The sequence below is a fragment of the Melanaphis sacchari genome, unplaced genomic scaffold (assembly GCF_002803265.2).
Source record: "Melanaphis sacchari strain LSU unplaced genomic scaffold, SCAv2.0 Contig1_pilon_pilon, whole genome shotgun sequence".
Classification (NCBI taxonomy): domain Eukaryota; kingdom Metazoa; phylum Arthropoda; class Insecta; order Hemiptera; family Aphididae; genus Melanaphis; species Melanaphis sacchari.
This window is the reverse complement of record NW_020270976.1, coordinates 7171030-7191957: the sequence shown is the minus strand read 5'-3', so window position 1 is coordinate 7191957 and position 20928 is coordinate 7171030. Positions and strand designations below refer to the sequence as shown.

The 20928-nt window shown below is 22.7% G+C and overlaps 1 protein-coding gene across 4 annotated transcripts in view; it reads right to left on the bottom strand.

Annotated features, from left to right (window-relative positions):
* The window catches only part of LOC112593077 (V-type proton ATPase 116 kDa subunit a), a 41859-nt gene that overhangs the window by 7221 nt on the left and 13710 nt on the right, over nucleotides 1-20928 (bottom strand). Inside the window, exons 3-12 of one of the 4 annotated variants that reach the window (XM_025337326.1) lie at nucleotides 13518-13636; nucleotides 8172-8354; nucleotides 7980-8108; nucleotides 6530-6550; nucleotides 6052-6152; nucleotides 3740-3866; nucleotides 1312-1488; nucleotides 1020-1232; nucleotides 798-948; nucleotides 591-730 (exon numbers count right to left, since the gene is read on the bottom strand). In XM_025337326.1, the coding sequence (XP_025193111.1) occupies nucleotides 591-730; nucleotides 798-948; nucleotides 1020-1232; nucleotides 1312-1488; nucleotides 3740-3866; nucleotides 6052-6152; nucleotides 6530-6550; nucleotides 7980-8108; nucleotides 8172-8354; nucleotides 13518-13634 (1359 nt within the window). In that variant the 5' untranslated portion in view covers nucleotides 13635-13636. Of the gene's footprint in view, nucleotides 1-590; nucleotides 731-797; nucleotides 949-1019; nucleotides 1233-1311; nucleotides 1489-3739; nucleotides 3867-6051; nucleotides 6171-6529; nucleotides 6551-7979; nucleotides 8109-8171; nucleotides 8355-13517; nucleotides 13637-20928 lie in introns of those variants that run through there. The other 3 variants (XM_025337327.1, XM_025337328.1, XM_025337329.1) reach the window with 3 other exon arrangements.

Here is a 20928-nt window from a genome sequence, read left to right as displayed (position 1 = left end):
AAAAGTATTTAAAATAATACTTAAATACTTATTTATCCAATATACTTGAGTTAATACTCAAAACATACTATAATCATGGTATTTAAAAATTGAAAAATTATCTAAAATAGAAGTTAATTAATAATTTTAATAAAATAATAAAATTTTATGAAACACAAGTATAGAACAAAAAACTATTTAAGATAAATTACTATTCAATATCATTAAAATTATTCAATTGTTTTACTTCAATACTTAACAACTCTGTTTGTACATTAAGTTACAATAAAAACAATTTTTAAGAAAAGATTGTCTTATATTGTCATAAGAGTAATTTATATTTTAGAATAACGACAAATTCAGAGTATAAATGATGTACAATTTTTTATTAATAAATATGTAATAATATTAATAATTATATTTACTTCTACTGACAATACTATATTGCAGTAAAAAACCATGACTTTCAATTTTTGTTTGAAAAGCTTAAGTAGATAGGTAGGTCTTTGTATTTATATTTTATATACATGCTTATGTAGTTATGCTTATAATAACGGAACAAACAGCATAAACATACATTATAGTATAGTATTATAAATTTTTATATTTACTTCGTTAGAAGACTTTGTTTTAGACAACTGTTGTTCATATATGACCATATATGCACTAAATACTGTTAAAATTATTCCATGGCCGGCATCACCAAACATTACCCCGAAAAGAAACGGGAATGTAATTATAGTGTATAAGGCTAAATAAAAAAAAATAATTTTAATAACAATTTGTACACATATATATTAACCTTAATTTTAATTTACCTGGATTAACTTCTCGATAACCTGAGACGCTGTATGAATCCACCAAATTTTGGAAGCCCTGTGTGAACCTATTAGTTCGATTGAACGTTGGTGGATTTTCATTAGTGTCGATTATGTTTAAAAACGAAGGTATTGAGCTTCCTACAGCTTTCTAGAAAACAATAATTGCAATTAAAATGAATCAAGTCCATAAACACATTTATAAGACATTAATGATCTTACACTGCCTTCAGCCAATGTATGTCTGATGAATGTTAAGTCTTTAATTGGTATCCAACATTCACCAATCAGACACTTTTTGGTAACGTCCATGTTGAATAAATTAAGGGTATGGTAGATAGCTTTCATTTTGCGAACCATAACACCCCAATTATGCAAATCTTTTGTTACAGTTGTTAGCACACGTTGCCTATGATCTCTTGTTTGATTTAGCACCTGAAATCAAATAATGGGTAAATTAATATAAGCAAGTTAATAAGTGGTATTAAAGAAGCAATATTATAATATATATTACCATGTTCAAATCTTCTAGTCTTGTTTTGACACCCTTTAACATCTCTTGTCTCTCAGAATGTGCACTGGGGCAATTATAAAATGACGCATGGAACCCAGAACAGACTTTTTTGACCCGTGACTTAAGCTGTTCTCCTTGGAAGAACGCAACAAACACAGTTTTGAAAATCTCGTTTCCCTAAATTAATTATAAATAAATTATGAATATTAATTTATTAATATACTATTTGGCATTAAAAATACTTAGTGTTCACTGATTTAGGGAATATATTAATTTTTGACCGGTTTGCATTGATTTAAATCAGAAAATTTTTGACAAATATACAATTAAAGGAATATATTTAAATTTTTAACACTTCTTATATACTCATGTTTTTTTAGATTTTAAGTGGAGTGATGAATGTATTAATTTTACCATGAATTTTTTTTTTGTGTATGAGTACATGATAAGTTGTTGATAAAATACTTCAATTTTAAAAATGGGGATAGTTTTGGATTAAAAATTGGACTTAGTTTGTATTTTAGAGAGATCATATTTAAAAATTTTCAGTGCTTATTTTTAATTGAAAAAAACAAATAATAAATAAAAAAAAAAAAATGAAAATTTTTACGTTAATCCAATTTTCAATAAAATAAATATTTTATGTAATTCATAAAAAAAAAAAATAACTAAATAATTGAAATTTTCACCAAATTTTTATTTAACCGTTTTCTATTTACTAATACATTTTCAAATATTTCGACTATTTTTGAGCTATTTCTAGATACAATAATTTCAATTTATTTTTAGTTTTTTTTTTTATATAAATGCTGATTTAAAGTTATTTGCTGGGTAAAAATACTTGAAAATTTAATACAAAACTCCTTTTAAGTTGTTGATTTATCGTTTAAAAAATATCGAAAATCTATGTTATTATGCAGTTAGAAATTCATAACATATTTGTTTACATACTTAAGATATAAAAATTTAAAATAAGGTTTTATATTAGTTGCTAAACCTGTATGTGAAAATATTTTACCGGAAACCCAAATTAATTTTTAATAAACATTTCAACTTAAATATTTACGACATTCTATATTCACCCGTAAAATAATTGTTTCTCCTCAATTTCTGATAATTTATTGTATTAAAAAAAACAAAAACAATAGATACTTGAAATTGTCACCAAATGATTATATTATCATTTTGATTAAACTATAAAATTTTCAATTATTGTAAGTTTTTCATTATAAATATTGATTAAAAATTATTTACTGGCGGTAGAAATGCTTATAAATTTATTTTAAGATCCTATTAAACATATTCTTGTATAGCTGTATCATTATAAAAATATTAAAAATACATATGTACAGATTTTTTATATGAATTTGAAATTAGAGTCATGACGAAATTCATCAAAATCGTAAAAAATTACAAACTATTTTGTAGTTAAAAATGCATAAAGACTTTTCTTTTTGCATCTAAGTTTTGAAAATTTAATTCAAGATTCCTCATGAATATTTTATGGTTCCAATATGAACTATATTGGAACCATAAAATTTAAAAATAAAATAAAAATATAACTATTTTGTATAGACATTTTAAGTATTTATTTGAATAATAAATAACAGTATGTTAATTTTTGTTATAATTTAAAAACATTATTCATGGGAATTTAAACTTTTATTTAACTAGACTCAATAATATTTTTGATTTGTTTTAAAATATTATTTATTTATAAGTAGGTACTATGAATATATTTTTACAGAAAGATATTATTAAATTATGAGTTATATAAATCGATATATTAATACATACTCGTATTATTATAATAGTTTAATTCTAATAATATAATAAATGCAATATTTTCAGAAAAATTACATTATCTATTATAATACTAAAATTAAAATAAATTACTTTAATAGCTAAATCAAATAAACATATCATTTGGTAATTTCGACTGATGGGATCGTTTTTGCATACTATGATATATCATTGAATTTGAATTTAACACACTTATAATAGTGATCTACTTGACACCCAATGTTCAGTAAAGCGATATTCACTTAATTACTTTAAAAAAAATATTAGCATTTAGCACCTATTTTTAATGTTATGAATTATGACTATATTTTTAGTCATATAAGGACATTTTTATTTTTTAAATAATTATTTTTATAGGTATAGGTTTTCCTAGTAAAATTATTGTTGTAAAAAGTATAAACAATACACATGATATTAAAAATTATACTATAATAGCATAAATATATCTTTTGAGATATAAAGTAAAATAATTCAGATTTTTAAAAAAAGCAATAATTTAGTAACATATTAATAAAAGAAATCATTTAATTAAACTTATGATTTATTAATGTTATATGACATAAAATGATTTAAACATTTATTAACTGAAATGTTCTTTACATAACAGATTAGGTATAATTCTTACTGTAGATGGGTCTTCTAGCGAATCTTCGAGTTCTGCCCGCCGTAAAAATACATTTCCTCGGCTGATACGCCATAACATACGCTCAAAACCAGGTACTCGTTCTCGGGGCACGACTCCGGCAACAAACCTAATGCAATAATAATAATAATAACAACAAATGTATTTAATTAATTTCAAAATAGATTCTTAATATTTCAGTCCATAAAAAAATGTTTTTGAATTAAAAAAAAAATAATCAGTGTTCATTTTTAGGATGTAGATATTTTAACAACTGTTAATCAAATTAAAAAAAGTAAATATTAATTTATGTATGTATATGCATATACAAGATGAGTAGTTATTATTTAAAGTTCTATTAAACAAAATATGTATATCATATACATCCAACTTAATTTAATTTTAAATTATTAAAACGAATAAGAAATACAACTACATTTAATTGTTTATAATTGGTAATAAAATCCTACTGTATTATTATGTCTATAATTGGTGTTCATCTCAAAAAATAAATTGAACACTAACTACACACTATTGTCAAATTAAAATAGTCTTAGGAAAAAAAGGCAAACAGGAAACTTCATCCAATCAAACTTCATATAAATATTAATTGATCGAATATTTTAAAGTATAAGCTAAATATATCATTATAAATGTTAATTTATATAATAAGCAAATTTATTAGAAAGTATTTAAATATAATATTTACTAGATTACTCTGTTTGACTAAAAATTTTTATGAAAATAAAATTGAAATACGTTGTATTAGTTTTTAAGATGTACAACTCGTACTCGCCAATGACAAAATAAATTGGTAAAAATTAACACCAAGGTTCAAAAATTCTGAGTAGATTTTCATATAAATAAAAATATTAATATATTTTGTTATATGTGTGTCTTCATTTTTCAAAATAGCAAATTTTATGTTTAAATTTTTTTTTTGTTTTGTTATTTTTAATATTAGAAAGAATTGACTAATTATCAAATTTAAAGGTATACCACAAAAAATATAACGAAGAAATGCTCAAAAGATTTGAAAGAAAAATAATCAGGAAAATTCACAGTTGAAAGCGAGAAACAAAGTGGGAAAAATATCGAATTTCTAGTTGATTAAGCTAAATAAAAGAAAAAAATGAGGTCACATTTTTGATTCTTGTAAGGGTCCCAATAATGGAATGTTTTGGTTACCTATATGTATAGAAAACGGCCAGCTAACTATTGAAAGAGTAAGATAGGGAGGAATACTATATTGAAAATGTTAATGGCTCAATTATAATAATGTAATAAATTAGTATTGGAAAGTAGATTGGAACCAGGCGTAGATTCAGCCCCCTTCTCCCCCCTACAAACTGTGTTTTATTTAGGAAAAAATACTTAGTAAAAAAAAAAAAAAATCATAACAAATTTGAAGTTATTTGTGTAATATATAAGTTATTTTTAATATTCACCCCCGCCCCCCGGACTGGATCTGTCACAGATTGAAACATTATTTTGAATTATGATAGATAAACATAAAAATACTTAGTTTTGGCTAAAAGTTTAAATGGTTTTGGTTTGTAAAGTAATCGATCAAATCTGTTATTGAATTTTATTATTATACACAGTGTTTATTCCAAGGCTTTTATCCCGGAGGGGTATCATAAATGTTCAATGGGTTGTACAATAAGATAAGATCAAATAATTATTTTATTGTTAGTTGATGTAATAAGTCTTATATTTTTCTCCGGCGGAGAAGGTATCCCCTTTCCGGTTACTACACTGAAATAAGCACTGATTGTACACGTATGTATTAAATAAATATAGTGTATGAAATCAATGCTTATAAGTTATAATTATTGAATATGTAAACACGATCTATTATTTATTAGAACCACACAAATGACAATTCTAGGTAGGCGCAAAGTATATATATATAGGTATATAATTATATTGTAAAATTGATTGTTAACACATGTCAATAATAACTGCGTAAAACACAACATACTCGTACAACATTTTGATCTGTTTTAATTTATAACGATTTAACATTTCTTGAGTTTAATAAGCTTAATGGTTGTTCCTAATCTAATCTCTATTTTAACCTTCCTCACTAATGTATATTTAATTTGTACATGATACTTTTGATAAAGTTATTATAATGACAATGATGAATATCATTCTTCTACATTCAAAACTTATTAAATATTATTTGTAAAAATCAAAAAGTATTTGTTTCTTTTTTAAAGTTTGTCAAATATTAAGCTTACTCTACTTTACTTATTAGTCTATTTAAAAAAAAAAAACAAATAAATAAATAAATAAAATTTACTACTTACCCAAGACGGCCCCGAGTGACTTGGGACTGACTATTTAGAGCTTCATCACTAATTAGAGCTTTTGTGATAGAATCTGTGCCTGATGTACTGACACCGTCTTGCTGTTGAAAAGAGAAACTCTAAAGAACAAATAAAAAGAGGAAATCTATGTCTACTTCGAACACTAATGTATCAAATCTATATGCTAATATACATTTAATTAAAACTAAATAAAGCAGTTGAAATGCCTTCTACAATAATTTTATGGAAATTAAACAAGTAATACAATTATTATATAATAAGATAATAGATTATATGTACAAACTAAAAAATAATGAATTAAACTGCGTTCAATTCAAATTTGGTACACAAAATTTTTTTGATTTTTAATAGCAAAATATAAGCATTTTTTAATTGTTTAAACTATATGTTTTCTAACAGCTTTAAAATATATTAAGACCTAATAACATGCAATAAAGCTAAACCCAAAATTACTTACGTCTAAGAAATCCATATCAAGCTCAATGGATGAACAAGAAAAAAAACAAAATTTCTAGTTAGAGACATTTGAGAAAAAGTATAACCTTATTTGATACAATTTAACCATATTGATATTAAAGGAATTAAATTTTATAACATTTTATAAATATAAATATTATTTATTTAAGTTATAAAATACATAGAATTTTTTTATAAACAATAAAATTATATTTGTTTTAATAATTTTTGAAAAATTACTCATACTCTTATATAATTATAAGTTATGTTTTAACCATGAATTTGTATTGTGTTTGAATAGTATAAGCGTTTCAATTATAAAGATAAGAATTTCTAAGCTATATATCCTCTTTTGTTTCATAAGTAACTGCATAATAAGACTATGATATTGTTTTATTCATACACTATTTATATTTATTTAATAATTATTATCTGTTTTAGTTTTGGATATATTTCATTATTTATTTATATAAATAGATGCTTAGTGATAATTTAATATATTTAATATTGATAGATCTATTTAGTAAATTTGTTTTAATAAATTGAATACCTACATACAGAGCTATATTATATTTTTAAATATTAACTAAATTAGCATTATCATCGATTATATAATCAATGGTATTATAAACTAATTGTTAGTATGATTTTTGGTAATGTTTGTGTACCAAATTTGACTAAATAATATACGTAATAAATACACAATGAAAACATTATTGTTTTTTAAACAAATTAATTATGAAATTATATAATTTTATATGCATATCTATAGAATGAGTATAATTATAATCAATGTATAATATATACTGGTATTCAAATATTTAATTATATTTGGTGTTAAGTGTATATTTAAATTAATAAAATTACACTATATAATTAATTATATAGTAGCTGGTTTTTAATAGCCATAATACTAAAGTATTTAACTTACTAAGTGTAACTATATTTAATAATAATAATAGGAGTAATAATAAGAAAATTAATAAGTACCTATTAAGTTTATAAAATTGTAAACTTAGTTTGATTATGATAATTGTTCTAGCTCTAATCACATAGTATGAAAATAAAAAAATTAAAAATTACATTTAAATGTAAAAAATTTACATCATATATTTATTATTAAAAATGTGTGTGTGTTTTTATCTTAATCGGTACAAAATAATTTAGGTATATAAAGAAAAAAATAAGAATAACTAATATGTATTTTCAATTTATCTTATTATACACTAGTTAAAATCAAATAAAATAAACAATAAAGAAAAATATAAAAATAATTATTCCAATAACAAAAAAAAAAATATAATAATAATAATATTAATATTAATATTTATTATTTATGATGATTAGGTTGAATTGGCTTTGGTTTCTAAAAGTCAGTTTATAATATGCATAAATGCATATATATATTTTTTAATATAATTCTATTAAATTTAATATTATAATATAGTTACCTCTTCAAAAAATGCATGTGTTTTTTCAAGAACATGTCTAAGTTCGGTGAGCTCAAGGTAGTTAGACTTAAGATTAACGGCATTATGGCTAAGCTCTAAAATTTCGCTCTCTGTGCGTTCTAATTGTGACTAAAATAAAAAAAAATATTTATGTTATATAGAATTATGTATAACAATTAAAAATATATTAACCTCTAGGTTAATAATTTCCCTGGGATTAGGAGCGAATGGGAAAACGCCATTTTCGGGTACAGGGACATGCACGTGGTCTTTGTGTACTTCAGCTTGAATATAGCGTAATTTACGTTCTAGTTCATCACAACGTCGTACTTCGCTGACAAATTTTCGCTGGAAGACGTTCATTTCGCTATTTAACTGTAAAATAAGATAATTTATCATTTATTTCTGATAAAATACTTAAATATATGTAATACAATTACTTGGACAATAAAAATACTTATAAAACAAAACACCTGAGTTTTTAGTTTGAGGTATATTAACGTTAAAACATATTTTTACATATAGTACAGAAAAAAGACGATAACAAATTTTAAAGTATTGTCGAAAATTTAAATTAATCATTGTTTAAGTTATATGGGTGTGTTCGGTGTGCATTACTTATTTAGGATAATTTGTACTTAAATGTAAAAGTAAACAACTACGAGTCTTTGAAATACTGAATCATCTATTTTTTTTAGATCTATTGTATTATTATTACATACCAAAGCAAATATTAAATACTATGTATAATTTACTTAATTTAGTATTAAAAGAATAAACAATAGGTGTTTTTATATCATATTAAAAATTCATTATAACATAGTTATGGTTTCACATAATATTATTAATACATTTTGACCTTGGGATAATTAATAAACATATATATTAACGTATTATGATTGTCTTTAAAAGTGAGAACATTTTATGTTTTTATGGTAGATTATTAATAATTATGATCAATATTGTTTAGTTTTTGATCTTAAAACAACATTAAAATAGTGCTTTATAATTATACCTATAATATAAATATCACATTAAACCAAAGATTTAGAAAATATGTTTTTAATGATATTTTAAAACGTTATTTTGTCATAATAAAATTTTTTAATCTCTTATAATAAAACGTAAATTTCAGCTAGGATCTACCAAGTTTTTTATAGTATTTTTAAGTTGGCCAAACCACCCGCTGACATTAAATATACTGATGGCTGGGACTTTTCTATGGTCACCAGCAGGAGTGGATTTAAGTATGTGGTGGCTGCTGAGCGGAATGTATTGTGGGGGGCGGGGGCCCCTCTTATGCATAAACAAGGAAATATATTTTTTTACTTATTAAATAACATTTGTTATCATATTTAGTAATTTAGTAGTAGTAACAATTAATTACTTATTTAATAATAAATAATTATAAAATTAATCAAATCGAGTATAACTAGTATCAGTAATATCATCATAATATTAAGTGTAAGTAATTAAATAAAGAATAATAATAAATAATAATGTCAGGTAATTAAAATTAAATGCTTGGAACTTTTCTTAATTTTATTTTTACAAACTTATTAATAAAGTTTTGAAAATCAAGTTTTCTTAAAATATCAACCTCAAAGCTCATTATTGCAAGTTGAATGAGCCTATCTCCATCCATAGAAGTATGAAATCTATTTTTTATGTGCTTTAAATTAGAAAATAATTTTTTACTACTGTTGTTTGTACTTTGTAATCATAAAAACAAGATAAATGCGAAGAACTACAACATTTTGACGTATAAATCCAGACCCACATGTAGATATATTTTAGAAATACTTTACTATATTATTACAATCAACGGTGAACACTGATCACAGACGGCATAAAAACCTATTTTGTCTAGATTCTTAGACACCGTTCATTGTCAATAAATGCAAGTACATCTATTATTAGTTAGTAAATTTTTTTTTTTTAAATGTCGAAGTAAAGTTAAATATAATATTAAAGTAAATAAAATATTTTTCCTATATCCTAATTTAAATATCATAAAATTATGGAGCCTCAAATTTATGGTGCTCCTGGACTTTAGCCTACTTAGCTCTTCCCTTAATCCAGTCCTGGTCACTAGTACTTGTCATCGATGTGAACCAATAATTGTTATCTATATTTTACCGGTGATTAGGTGAATTCTAAAATTTTGAATATTGATTTTTAAATACTTTGGATTACAAGTATCTTAGTGGTTCTATGTTTTAAGTACTCCTTACTCCGCCCATAAGCTCAAAATTTGATTCCATTCAGATTACTGATTTTACTTTTCCTCTCAAAATTTTTTTATAAGCTTGCCGAAGAGCAACAGAACCGTTTACAAACGATTTATTTTGACTTCATGGATAATTTTTTGGGTAAATGTTATTATATAATCTCGGAATATGAATTAATTAATAATGTTCTGGATTTTTTTTGTTAATGATATTGTTTTAAAAATATTTTGAATTTTTTTAGTCTTTTATAGGTTTATAATTTAAAGTGTTCAATTTTTTTTCGATTTATGTCGATTAAATTTTTTTTTCATAAGTAGGTAATATAAAGTTCCTTGCAAACTGTTATTATAGCGATTGTGAATAATATTCGAAAAATATAAAATGTTCACTTCTTCGATCACTATAATCGAGCATTGAATCCAAAATTAATACATTAAATATATATTTTGAAATTTATAATAAATGTAGAAGGTATTTTATGATATAATATTATAATAAATTATATTATACATATCACACTTTTGCGAATAATTTTTAGTGTATATTAAACATATACTTACAAGCTTTAAATAAATGTCACATAAATATAATTTTTTTCCTAATCGGTTTAAATAATAATCAACTTTAGAAGGTATATTTATAACCTAAACATACGAATATAGTAAGTAAAGCACTATAAGACATTTTTTTTTTTTCATGTGATGACATAAAAAATAAACCATAATATTATATGCAAAAAAGTCCTTGAAAATGAACTAATGTGTACAATATAGTAAACACCATTAGATAGTCTCTTTAAGAACAAAAAAAATAATTGTAACTATCTACAGTTTAAAGTAAACTTAAGAAAAAGAGATAAACATTAAAAAATACGTAAATGTTTGTTATATGATGTCAAATTGATTACAAGCCAAATGGAAGATAAATATTTATTAATGCTAAAACATAAGTAAAACACTGAGGTTGTCTGTTAATGATATAAGGAACTTAAAAAAAATAAAAAGGTACATTTAAGTATATGCTTAAGCAATCAATAAAACATTCAATACAAATGTAGAAACTCGTAAGTAGTACCTAAAAAAAATCATTTAGTCAGGTTTTTTTTTTATAATCATTCAAAAGAAAGATTAAGGTGAGATTTATTATTTCCAATAATAAAAATAACGTTTTTACATTAATGAATGCAATTTAAAGTTGTTTTAGCTATGGATATAAGATTAATTAGCTAAAATAACTATAGACGAAAGATGTTTTTTTATATTAAAAATATATTTAAAATTTGAATTTAAATCCAAAGTTATTTTTATCATATTTAATGCTTTATTAAGTTACTAATATATTACTAAACTAAATTTTTCAATTAAATAATATAAAATGCATAGAATAAAAAACAATTTATTAAAAATAATTATATTTAAATTTGTTCATTATTTTTTATAAAATTTAATTAACATTTTGACTGGTTTAATTTACCAAGCCTCACGACAATTGACATGGTTAAAAAATAGTTCATAATATTAATATTTTTACTTCATACAGAATCAAATTATTATAATATAATATAAAAATATAGTAAAAAATCTTTAAAAATATAAAGCCCAAATAATTTATTTAATTTTACGAAATTGCTATTAATTACATTTTAATTAATATTACTCATAATATATTCAAGTTACATATGAAATGAGTCGTATATTATCGTAAAATACAATTTAAAATATTTAAGAACTTCAAAAATGTATTTATTAATCTTAAAAATGTGTAATATTATTAATTACATTTATTTATTATATTAAACAACATAAATAGTGATATGTAATTAAAATTATTTAATAATTGTTTATATAATAAAATATGTTTAAATATTAATTAATGTTTCATTTCAGTATATCAATATTTATCACTGTTTAGTAATACAGTGGAACCTCAATAACTCGAATTTTTTGATTCGAGTTATCGAAAATTCGACTTATAGAAGTTCGAGTTATCGAGGTTCCACTGTATACATTTTTCTTGAAAACATTTACGTATATCATAATATTCTTCAAATATATTGAATCATCTAAGATAGGACATAAACTATTTACAACTACTAAGTTCAATGAGTCTATTTAGTTTTATTGAGCTATCATGTTTTATACTAGAAGCTAAAAAAAAGTTCAATGAATTAAAGATAGTAAATTATGTCCAATTTAACGAGTTTAACTAGGCATTTAATAAGTGTGGTAAAATACCCCGATTTAATAATTATTAATAATTATAAATCGATTGAAATATCGAATACTAAATATTGATAGAAATGTCAAATTATATCAGATGTCAATGATGTTTTGGGTAATTATACAAACAGGTTATACGGAGACTATAGAAATATGCATTATTTATTAAATAAGATGTTTAATATACGTAGATGCAACCATTTTTAGTAAAATAATACAATCTCTATTATCTGTATGCATGAGCAGAAGTCCACGATTAGACTGGAAAGTATATCATAAATAATTGTGAGATATTCTTTTGTATAAAATAATGTTAAACAAAATAATAAATATAAGACATATATACTCCTATATTCTAGGCTAAATTAAACAGAACAGTCTCTCTAGATTTAACTACTAAAAATCAGTCAAGTACTCATGACGTTCTGAGTAATGTTGTCGTTTGCTAATTCTAGATTTATTTTAAGTTCCAATATTATTTGTCAAATGTGGGAAAGTTAGTTAAAAAAATAGGTTAAGCTAACGTATTTTAGAAACGAATCTTATTCTATTCCTTCGTGTTGTACACAATAACTGTTGTGGTTTACGCTTCTATCAATTATCTAAATCATTAAATGAGAGAATATATACTTTTATTTTTTTTATAATTAAAAAATATTTTAAAAGTATTTCATCTCTAGATCAAATTTAAAATAAAACTTTTTAATATTATAACAAAAACAATTAATTAAAATCGAAACACAATACACTTTTAATAGTCAAAATAGACTTGTTAACAACGTATAAAAGTTTTATTTCTTTATATATATTTAATTATGTATATAATTTAAAACTAAGTAAACTTAATAAAATGCATGGTTATGAAAATTTGGCAATATTGCATTAAAAATCGTTGGCCAAAGTCAGAGTAATTGGTAAAATCTTTAACCAATTTATATAATGTATTTATTCCATTATATATTTTTTAAACTTTGTAGTTAAAGAGTGAAGTAAAAAAATATAGTATCATGAACTAGTATAAGTGAAAAAATGTTTAATCATTATTCAAAATGTCTGTAGTTGTTATTTATCAAACTTGTATTACTTACGTCTCGAAATTGTACAACTCCTGCTTCGCCCATTGTAGCCACAGATGCGTAAGCGGCTTCTGGTTGTATGAAAAGCTGACATAAGGCCATTTCCTCACTCCTGAACATGGACCCCATTTCTGTCAATGCAAATAATTTATACATTATTAATAATAATGACAAATTTAAGTAGTATGATTTAATTTCACTCACAATTTATATTAACTTATACTATAATATTTCAAGAGCTTAACACACCAGCTAACTAATAATATTATATCTTTAATGTTCAGAAAAAAATAGATATAAATATTTTTAAAACGTTGATAACACAAATTAAAAATTAAAAAAGTATACGAAAATACACAAAAAATTTTCAAAATTACTAAATATTTAATATACTAATAATCCTTCATTATTTAGTGTATATTTTTATAATATTGTTTATGAGTGTATTTAGTTAGTAAGATAATAGGCATGTGTATCACAATTTGTTTACCCAATACTCTTTGAGTTCCTTTGGTTTAACTCAAAAACAATTAACCGTAGATACTTAGAATTTTTACCAGTATTTAAAATGTATTATTAAATATATGTGATTAAATTTTAAATTTTTTAATATATCGATGATAAAAAAATTGTTTCTAGTTTAAAAATTTTGAAAATGTTATAGGATGTAATGTTCCTTTTATGTTATTATTTTTCAATTTAAAAATATATAGGTATATTTTTTTTTATAAGCAATTGAAGTTCAAATGTTGACAAAATACGTTAAAATTACGAAAATGTGAAAATTATTTTTGTTTAACAATCTATAAAATTTTTAAATTTTTATAGCTATATGACTTGAAAATTTAATAAAAAGTTGTTCATGATTATTTTATAAAGAAACCAAAAAATCTAAAAGACAATTTATTTTTATACATACTTCAATTTTCATATTTATAAACGATTAATAATGATGAATTGTTTGGTTATAATTCGTTTACATTATTTGTTGAGACTTAAAAATTTTATGTATATTATGAATTTAACTATATGCAATAACATTTAAAAAATATGCTGTAGGCACATATTATGCTATTACTTATTTATATCATGCATCTATTCAGACTGTCTCACTGTAAGACCCGCTAAAAATGTAATAATAATATGTGGTTTACACATACCATTAATTAAGTATATGATTAATATAATTAATGTTTTCAGTAAAAGTTAACAACTTAATACAATAGTATTAATAATGAAATAAATTACTTCAATAGAAATATCAAAAAATATACAATATATCAAGTCATATTGTTGGACATAATCGTTTTTTGCATATAATGATATATCATTGAATCAAATTTAACACGTTCATACAGTGACCTACTTAACATCTAACTTAATAATACAATTTATTATCAAATACCACTATTATCAAATTACCATAAAAAACGAACATTTTCAACCATAAGTCCATATCTTAAAATAATTTACTTACTTCATAGCCCTAAGATTGAAAAAATGGAAAGAATAATATTTTTTTTCAAATTTTTGCGGAACTCAGTGTTATAATTTAAATTTTAAAAGATCAATTAGTAAGTACATAAAAATAAACGGGAATTTTATGAACGTTTACAAATTTTAACCACCGGGTACACAAACAGTAAAACTTATTTAAGAATAGTTTTCTTATATTGAGAATTTAATATATGTGAATCTACAAAATGGAGCGATGAATGATGTATTGGTTTCATAATGATGAGTTGTTTAGTGTTTAACGTCAACTTCAAAAGTAGTAAAAATACTCAGATTTTTTTAACTTTGAGTGCGATTTATAGTAGCAAATTTAATACAGTTAGTACTTCAGAAAGTTAAAAAAAAAATTCAAAAAATAGTGCTTTTCAAAATAATTGAAAACAAAAACAGGAGATAACGGAAATTTTCAAATAAAATCAGTTTTAAAAATAAGTTTAAGGGTTGTTTCTGGTAACAAATTATACCTAGTTGAAATCTAAAAATATATAATGCATATCTATAATTTTTATTTGTAGAACTTTTTAATTTTTTTAAATATTTACAAATTTGGATATTCAAACAAAAAATAACGTTTATTATTATTTACTATATAGTGATATTTTCAAAATATTTCTTTAATTATATACTAATATGGTATTAATAACAAGCTCATCATTCCATGCTGTTCTACACAGTACATCGATATTGAATTGTAAGCTAATAATAGTACATAGTTATATGCCATTCATTTTTGAAAAAATTATTTCAACCAACCTATTACTAATAAAAAATATAAATATAAGGTGTCTCAAAAAAAAAAAACGCCAGATTTAAAACTGCTATGGATTAAATTTATTTATGTTAAAACAAAACAAATTTTTTTTTTTAAAGAGGTTGAGGTTTAAACATGAAAAATAATATCGGGCATATGGACCACCTACTAGCTTTACACTCGATCACTCGATCATTCGATCCATGAAATTATTCATCATCCAATCATATATTGCCCCATCAAATTCGTAAAGAACAATTTCTTCTTTAAGGTCTAAAAAATTGCGTGGTTTGTTTTGGTAAACTTGTGACTTAGTGTATTCCCAAAGGAAAAAAATCACACGATGTCAAATCGCAAGATCAAGGTGGGTAGGTCTGGGTGCTATAAACTTTATGGGACAATATGTGATCGGGTGATGAAGAATTTCAGGGACCGAATGATCACGTGTAAGGTTAGTAGGAGGCATATAATGCCCGATATTATTTTTCATATTTAAACCTCAATCTCTTTTGAAGAAAATTAAATGTTTTTTTTTGTTATTTTATACAAATAAATTTTATCTATAGCAGTTTTAAATCCGGCGTTCTTTTTGAGACACACTTTATAATATACCATTAGAAATATATCAATGATTCAAAATTTTAGATTATGAGCAGAGTTAATTGGTACAAGAATGGCACATTTTATAGTAGAAAAAATACCCAAACCTTCAAGGGAAGTTACTGGTAGAAAATAGAATCCAACCTTATATTTGGTGGAGCTTAAAGAAGAATATTTTACAACTTATTATTTTAGTTCAATTGTTTCAAGTTGTAGTATTTATCAAAATTTTAAATTTATTTTAGTTTATTTTTAATTTATGTGTAATAACATTTTTGTTTGTTAGTAAAAAGTCTTAAAAACTATATACAAAAATACTTATAAGTTGTTTTTACCACAATAAATAAAAATATCAAAAATATATAAACTTATAGTCACAATATTTTTTTATAGACATTAAGAGTTATAATTTTGACAGAAATAATCAAATCAAAATGAATAGTTCTATTTCAGTCAATTTTAATTTTAAAATAATTTAAGAAAATTATTAATTTTTAATGTATGATTCAAATAAACTTTAATACCAATTACAATTATACTTATTTTTTTGGTTCTTTATATTCGTAAATATTATTACATTTTTTAAGTATCCTACATAAATATTTATCTAAGTAAAATAACTGTTATATATTTGCGAAAATAACTAGTGAGAACTTATATAATAAATAATAAAAATTATTGAGTTATTTTGTGTTGAGAAATATGATATTGTGATTATTATACATAAAATATTCTTTACATTAGATTGTACAGTCAAGCGTGAATACAATAAAGATAAAATAATGTGTCTATATAATACAATAATACAAATACAATCGGGTTCAGAGTATGCATACCACGGTCTTTAGTATAGTATAGATTATATGGTCCTAAAGGCCTAATCTTTCTACATTATTCAAAATATGTGGTTTGTAACACGTTCTAAAAAAATGAATATCTTCTAGAATAAAAAATTTTAAAATATTTAAGAATTTTTTAAGAATTTAAGCATATAGTGTTAATTAATTTTCAAATACAAATCTAATTCAATAAAATAATATATATACTATTATAAGTTTAAATTTTTACTAATTTCATATTCTGTTTATGTGTAATATCTTAACGAGTAAGGATTAAAAAATATTTTATTACTTATCCCAAGTCGATTATTTTTAGTTGAATTATTTATATAGCTCTTTTGATACTAAATTGTTATTTTAGGAAAAAATTAAATATGCAGTATAAGTACTAGTACAATATACTTCTAATAGTTTGTATTACGTTTTTAATAATATAATCAATAAAACAATAATTTATAAACAAAATATTAATGCTAAAAAAATTGAATACTAATTAAAAAATTTATACTAGAATCTTTAAAATATTAAATAAAAAAAAATCATGAATATCTAGCACGTGTTTAATTACAATAATTAACAGGAGCAAAGGTGTATAGCCAAGTGTTCGACAGAAATATAAATTACCCTAACTCATTTTATCCTAGCATTTTTATGTATTGATTTACAAAGATATTTTTTTCCATGAAAAAACAATAAATAATATAATCGTACGTTTTTTAGAAATAAAATATATAGGTACTTGACTAATTTATAATATAAGTCTATACTATAAAATGTATTTGATCATGAATTTATTCTATTACTTATTTTTATATTGGTTCAATAGTTGTAGTTTAAAATAGTTTAGTGTTTAAAATTAAATTACTAGTAATAATTTAGAATATTTAGCGGGTCCGGACTAATCCTGGTGTCTTACAGCACACTAGCAGACCTGGCCAGTACGCTACTGCTAATAATTAGTAATTATTATCGTAATTTGTTACATAATCTCGACAGTTATTTTTACAACGGAAACTGATAAATGTACAAAGGTACACGTGATTGGCAGACCATTCAACTATTACAAAGAGTTGAGTATATATCATTAAAGAGATTATCAGTTTGTTAAACACTCTCTTTATGATAAAAAAGGTTACATCAATAGAAATAAAAATTAACTAGCCTAGTTCTAAATTTTTTTTAAAAGATGCGTATAATAATAAATTATTTTTTCATAATTACTAAATTTAAACCAGTAAACGAAGGGAATAATATAACTTTATACATTTTTTTTTATAGGTACATTAAATGCAATGTTTTGTTAAATGCAATTATCAAAGAATAAAAATAAAACTTAAAAAGGCCATTCAGTCATACAAAATAAAGTAAAAATTGTATCACAATAACAATGCATATTATTATTAACCTTTTTTCAACAAATACAATTTTTTTAATTAAAAGTAGCCAATTTAACATCAACATTTTTTAAATTATATATAAATATATATATAGGTCATATGAAGTACTTAAAATGTAAATGACCTATTCATAAACTTCTCCCAAATTGATACGTTTATTAATACAAATGATTTGAATTATTATTATTTATCATACATATTATATGTTATATTTATATAAATATGTAGGTTAAGTTAGGTACATTTTATGAGCACACGAAATAGTTAGTTTTTACAACTTAAGTTTAATTTCTGATAAATTCACTTATTTTATTAATTTGTTTATTGTACTGTATTCAAAAAATAAAACATTAAAAATAATGTCGTGAACAAAATATTTAAGCAATAAACATTAATCTTACAAATCACTGCTAATTTTACAATCAATTTCAATGAAATATATTTTTGTTAGATTAGAATGTGTACATATTTTAACTAAGCTCACAATGGACAATATGATAGATATTCCCAATAGAAATGGTAAAATAAATTAATAATAAGCTATAGAATCAATACACACAACATACTTTACGATCCACGATAAGGCAGAATGCACTTTTATTTCGTTAAAATATTAATTAATTCGAAAGGTTTTTGCATGTCTAACCGCATTAACTACGAAGAAAAAAATTATTTATTCAAATAATAATTTATTATTTATATATTATAAGTAAATATGTGTGTTATTAATTAAAAAAAAACAGAGTAATAACTGTAAAAACATAGTTATACTTGTATAAATTGTTGAAAATGTTAAAAGTAATATTTTATTACATACTTATAATTTTATTAAAGTAATGTACATATGATAATTAAGCTAGTACTCACCTAATCAATAGAGCTACCAACATTTATCATCTATCTTAAATAAAATAATTAATAAAAAATAATTTATAATCATTAAACTGATGATTATTATTATTAATAAGTTTATAATTCCAGTATTCAGTTATAAAATAATATAATATACATAACATTAGAAATATTGATTTGTCTATTTATGGAAAATACGTAGGCCGTCCGATAAATATGATAAAAAGTATACTGAATAATGAAAAATAAGTTTAATACTTTAAAACTTCTACACTGTGAATTATACATATTTTTCTATTTTTTATATAGCCACCATTCAAATTGATGAATTTTTCACAATGTAATTGCTTCTTTTTTTAAAACAATTTTTTTTAACGTTTCAATACAACGGTCAGCATTTATTGTTTCATTTTTTTATAAAATATTAATCAATAAAATTCCCTAAGCATTCTAAAATACAATAGCTATCACTTTTTTTGAGAAAATCGTTTGATTTTTTTCGGAACTGATGATTTGGAATGCTTCTAGGTCATAAGTCTCGTTTGTTACAAGGAGAAGAATAATGAGCTCATGTCTTATCTCCTATAATGAGGTGCTTGAGAAAGCTTTCGTTATTATGAGCACGATTCAAATGCTCTAGGGATATCTGTATGTGTTTGTTTTTATGATGTAAGTTAGGTATGTATTTTTGAAACTCAACGCGCACTAACCTTATGAAAATTTGATTTCTCATGTACAATTATTTTATGCACACTGTGCATTGCACAGCGAGTGGTCTTTTAAAGATCAAATTATGTGGCCGTTTCCTGAATTTTGAGTCGTCTATCCGATCGTAGCTGTTTTTCAAACGACTCAGTGGTTTTAGTGGAAGATATACTTATTGGTCGACTACTTTTTCCTTCATTTTCAACACTTTAGATCTGAATTAATACCAAACTGATATTTTTTGATAAAAAATTATGTTTAAACTATAAATTTCGGTTATTTTTCGATAAATTTCAGTCAGAGAACAATTTGAAAATTTAAAAAAAAAAAATCTAGAATGACGAAGGTATAGACTTTTTCTTTTGGGCAACTTAAATATTGATTTTCTATGGTTATATGATTATGTAGCTGATGGAAAACTAAATTATAATAGTCACACATCAAATATGTCGTTTGTTACCTAAATTATTAATTTTGGAAATTTTCTGCCAATATAATCCATTATTTACAATGAAAATAACTTCATACGTTATTTATCGGATAACCTACGTATAATTCTCTGTTGAATTACTTTTAAATTAAAACAATTTTGACAATAGGTATTTATAAGGATATTTTATATTTGCTATAATTAGGTAATATTATTTTTTATGTTATTTTGAATTAACAACAATAGTTCTAAAATCTCAATTAATTTAATGAAAGCCAATTCAAATTTTATCATAAATACAATATTTTCGATTTATCAAAATATTTAATTTCAT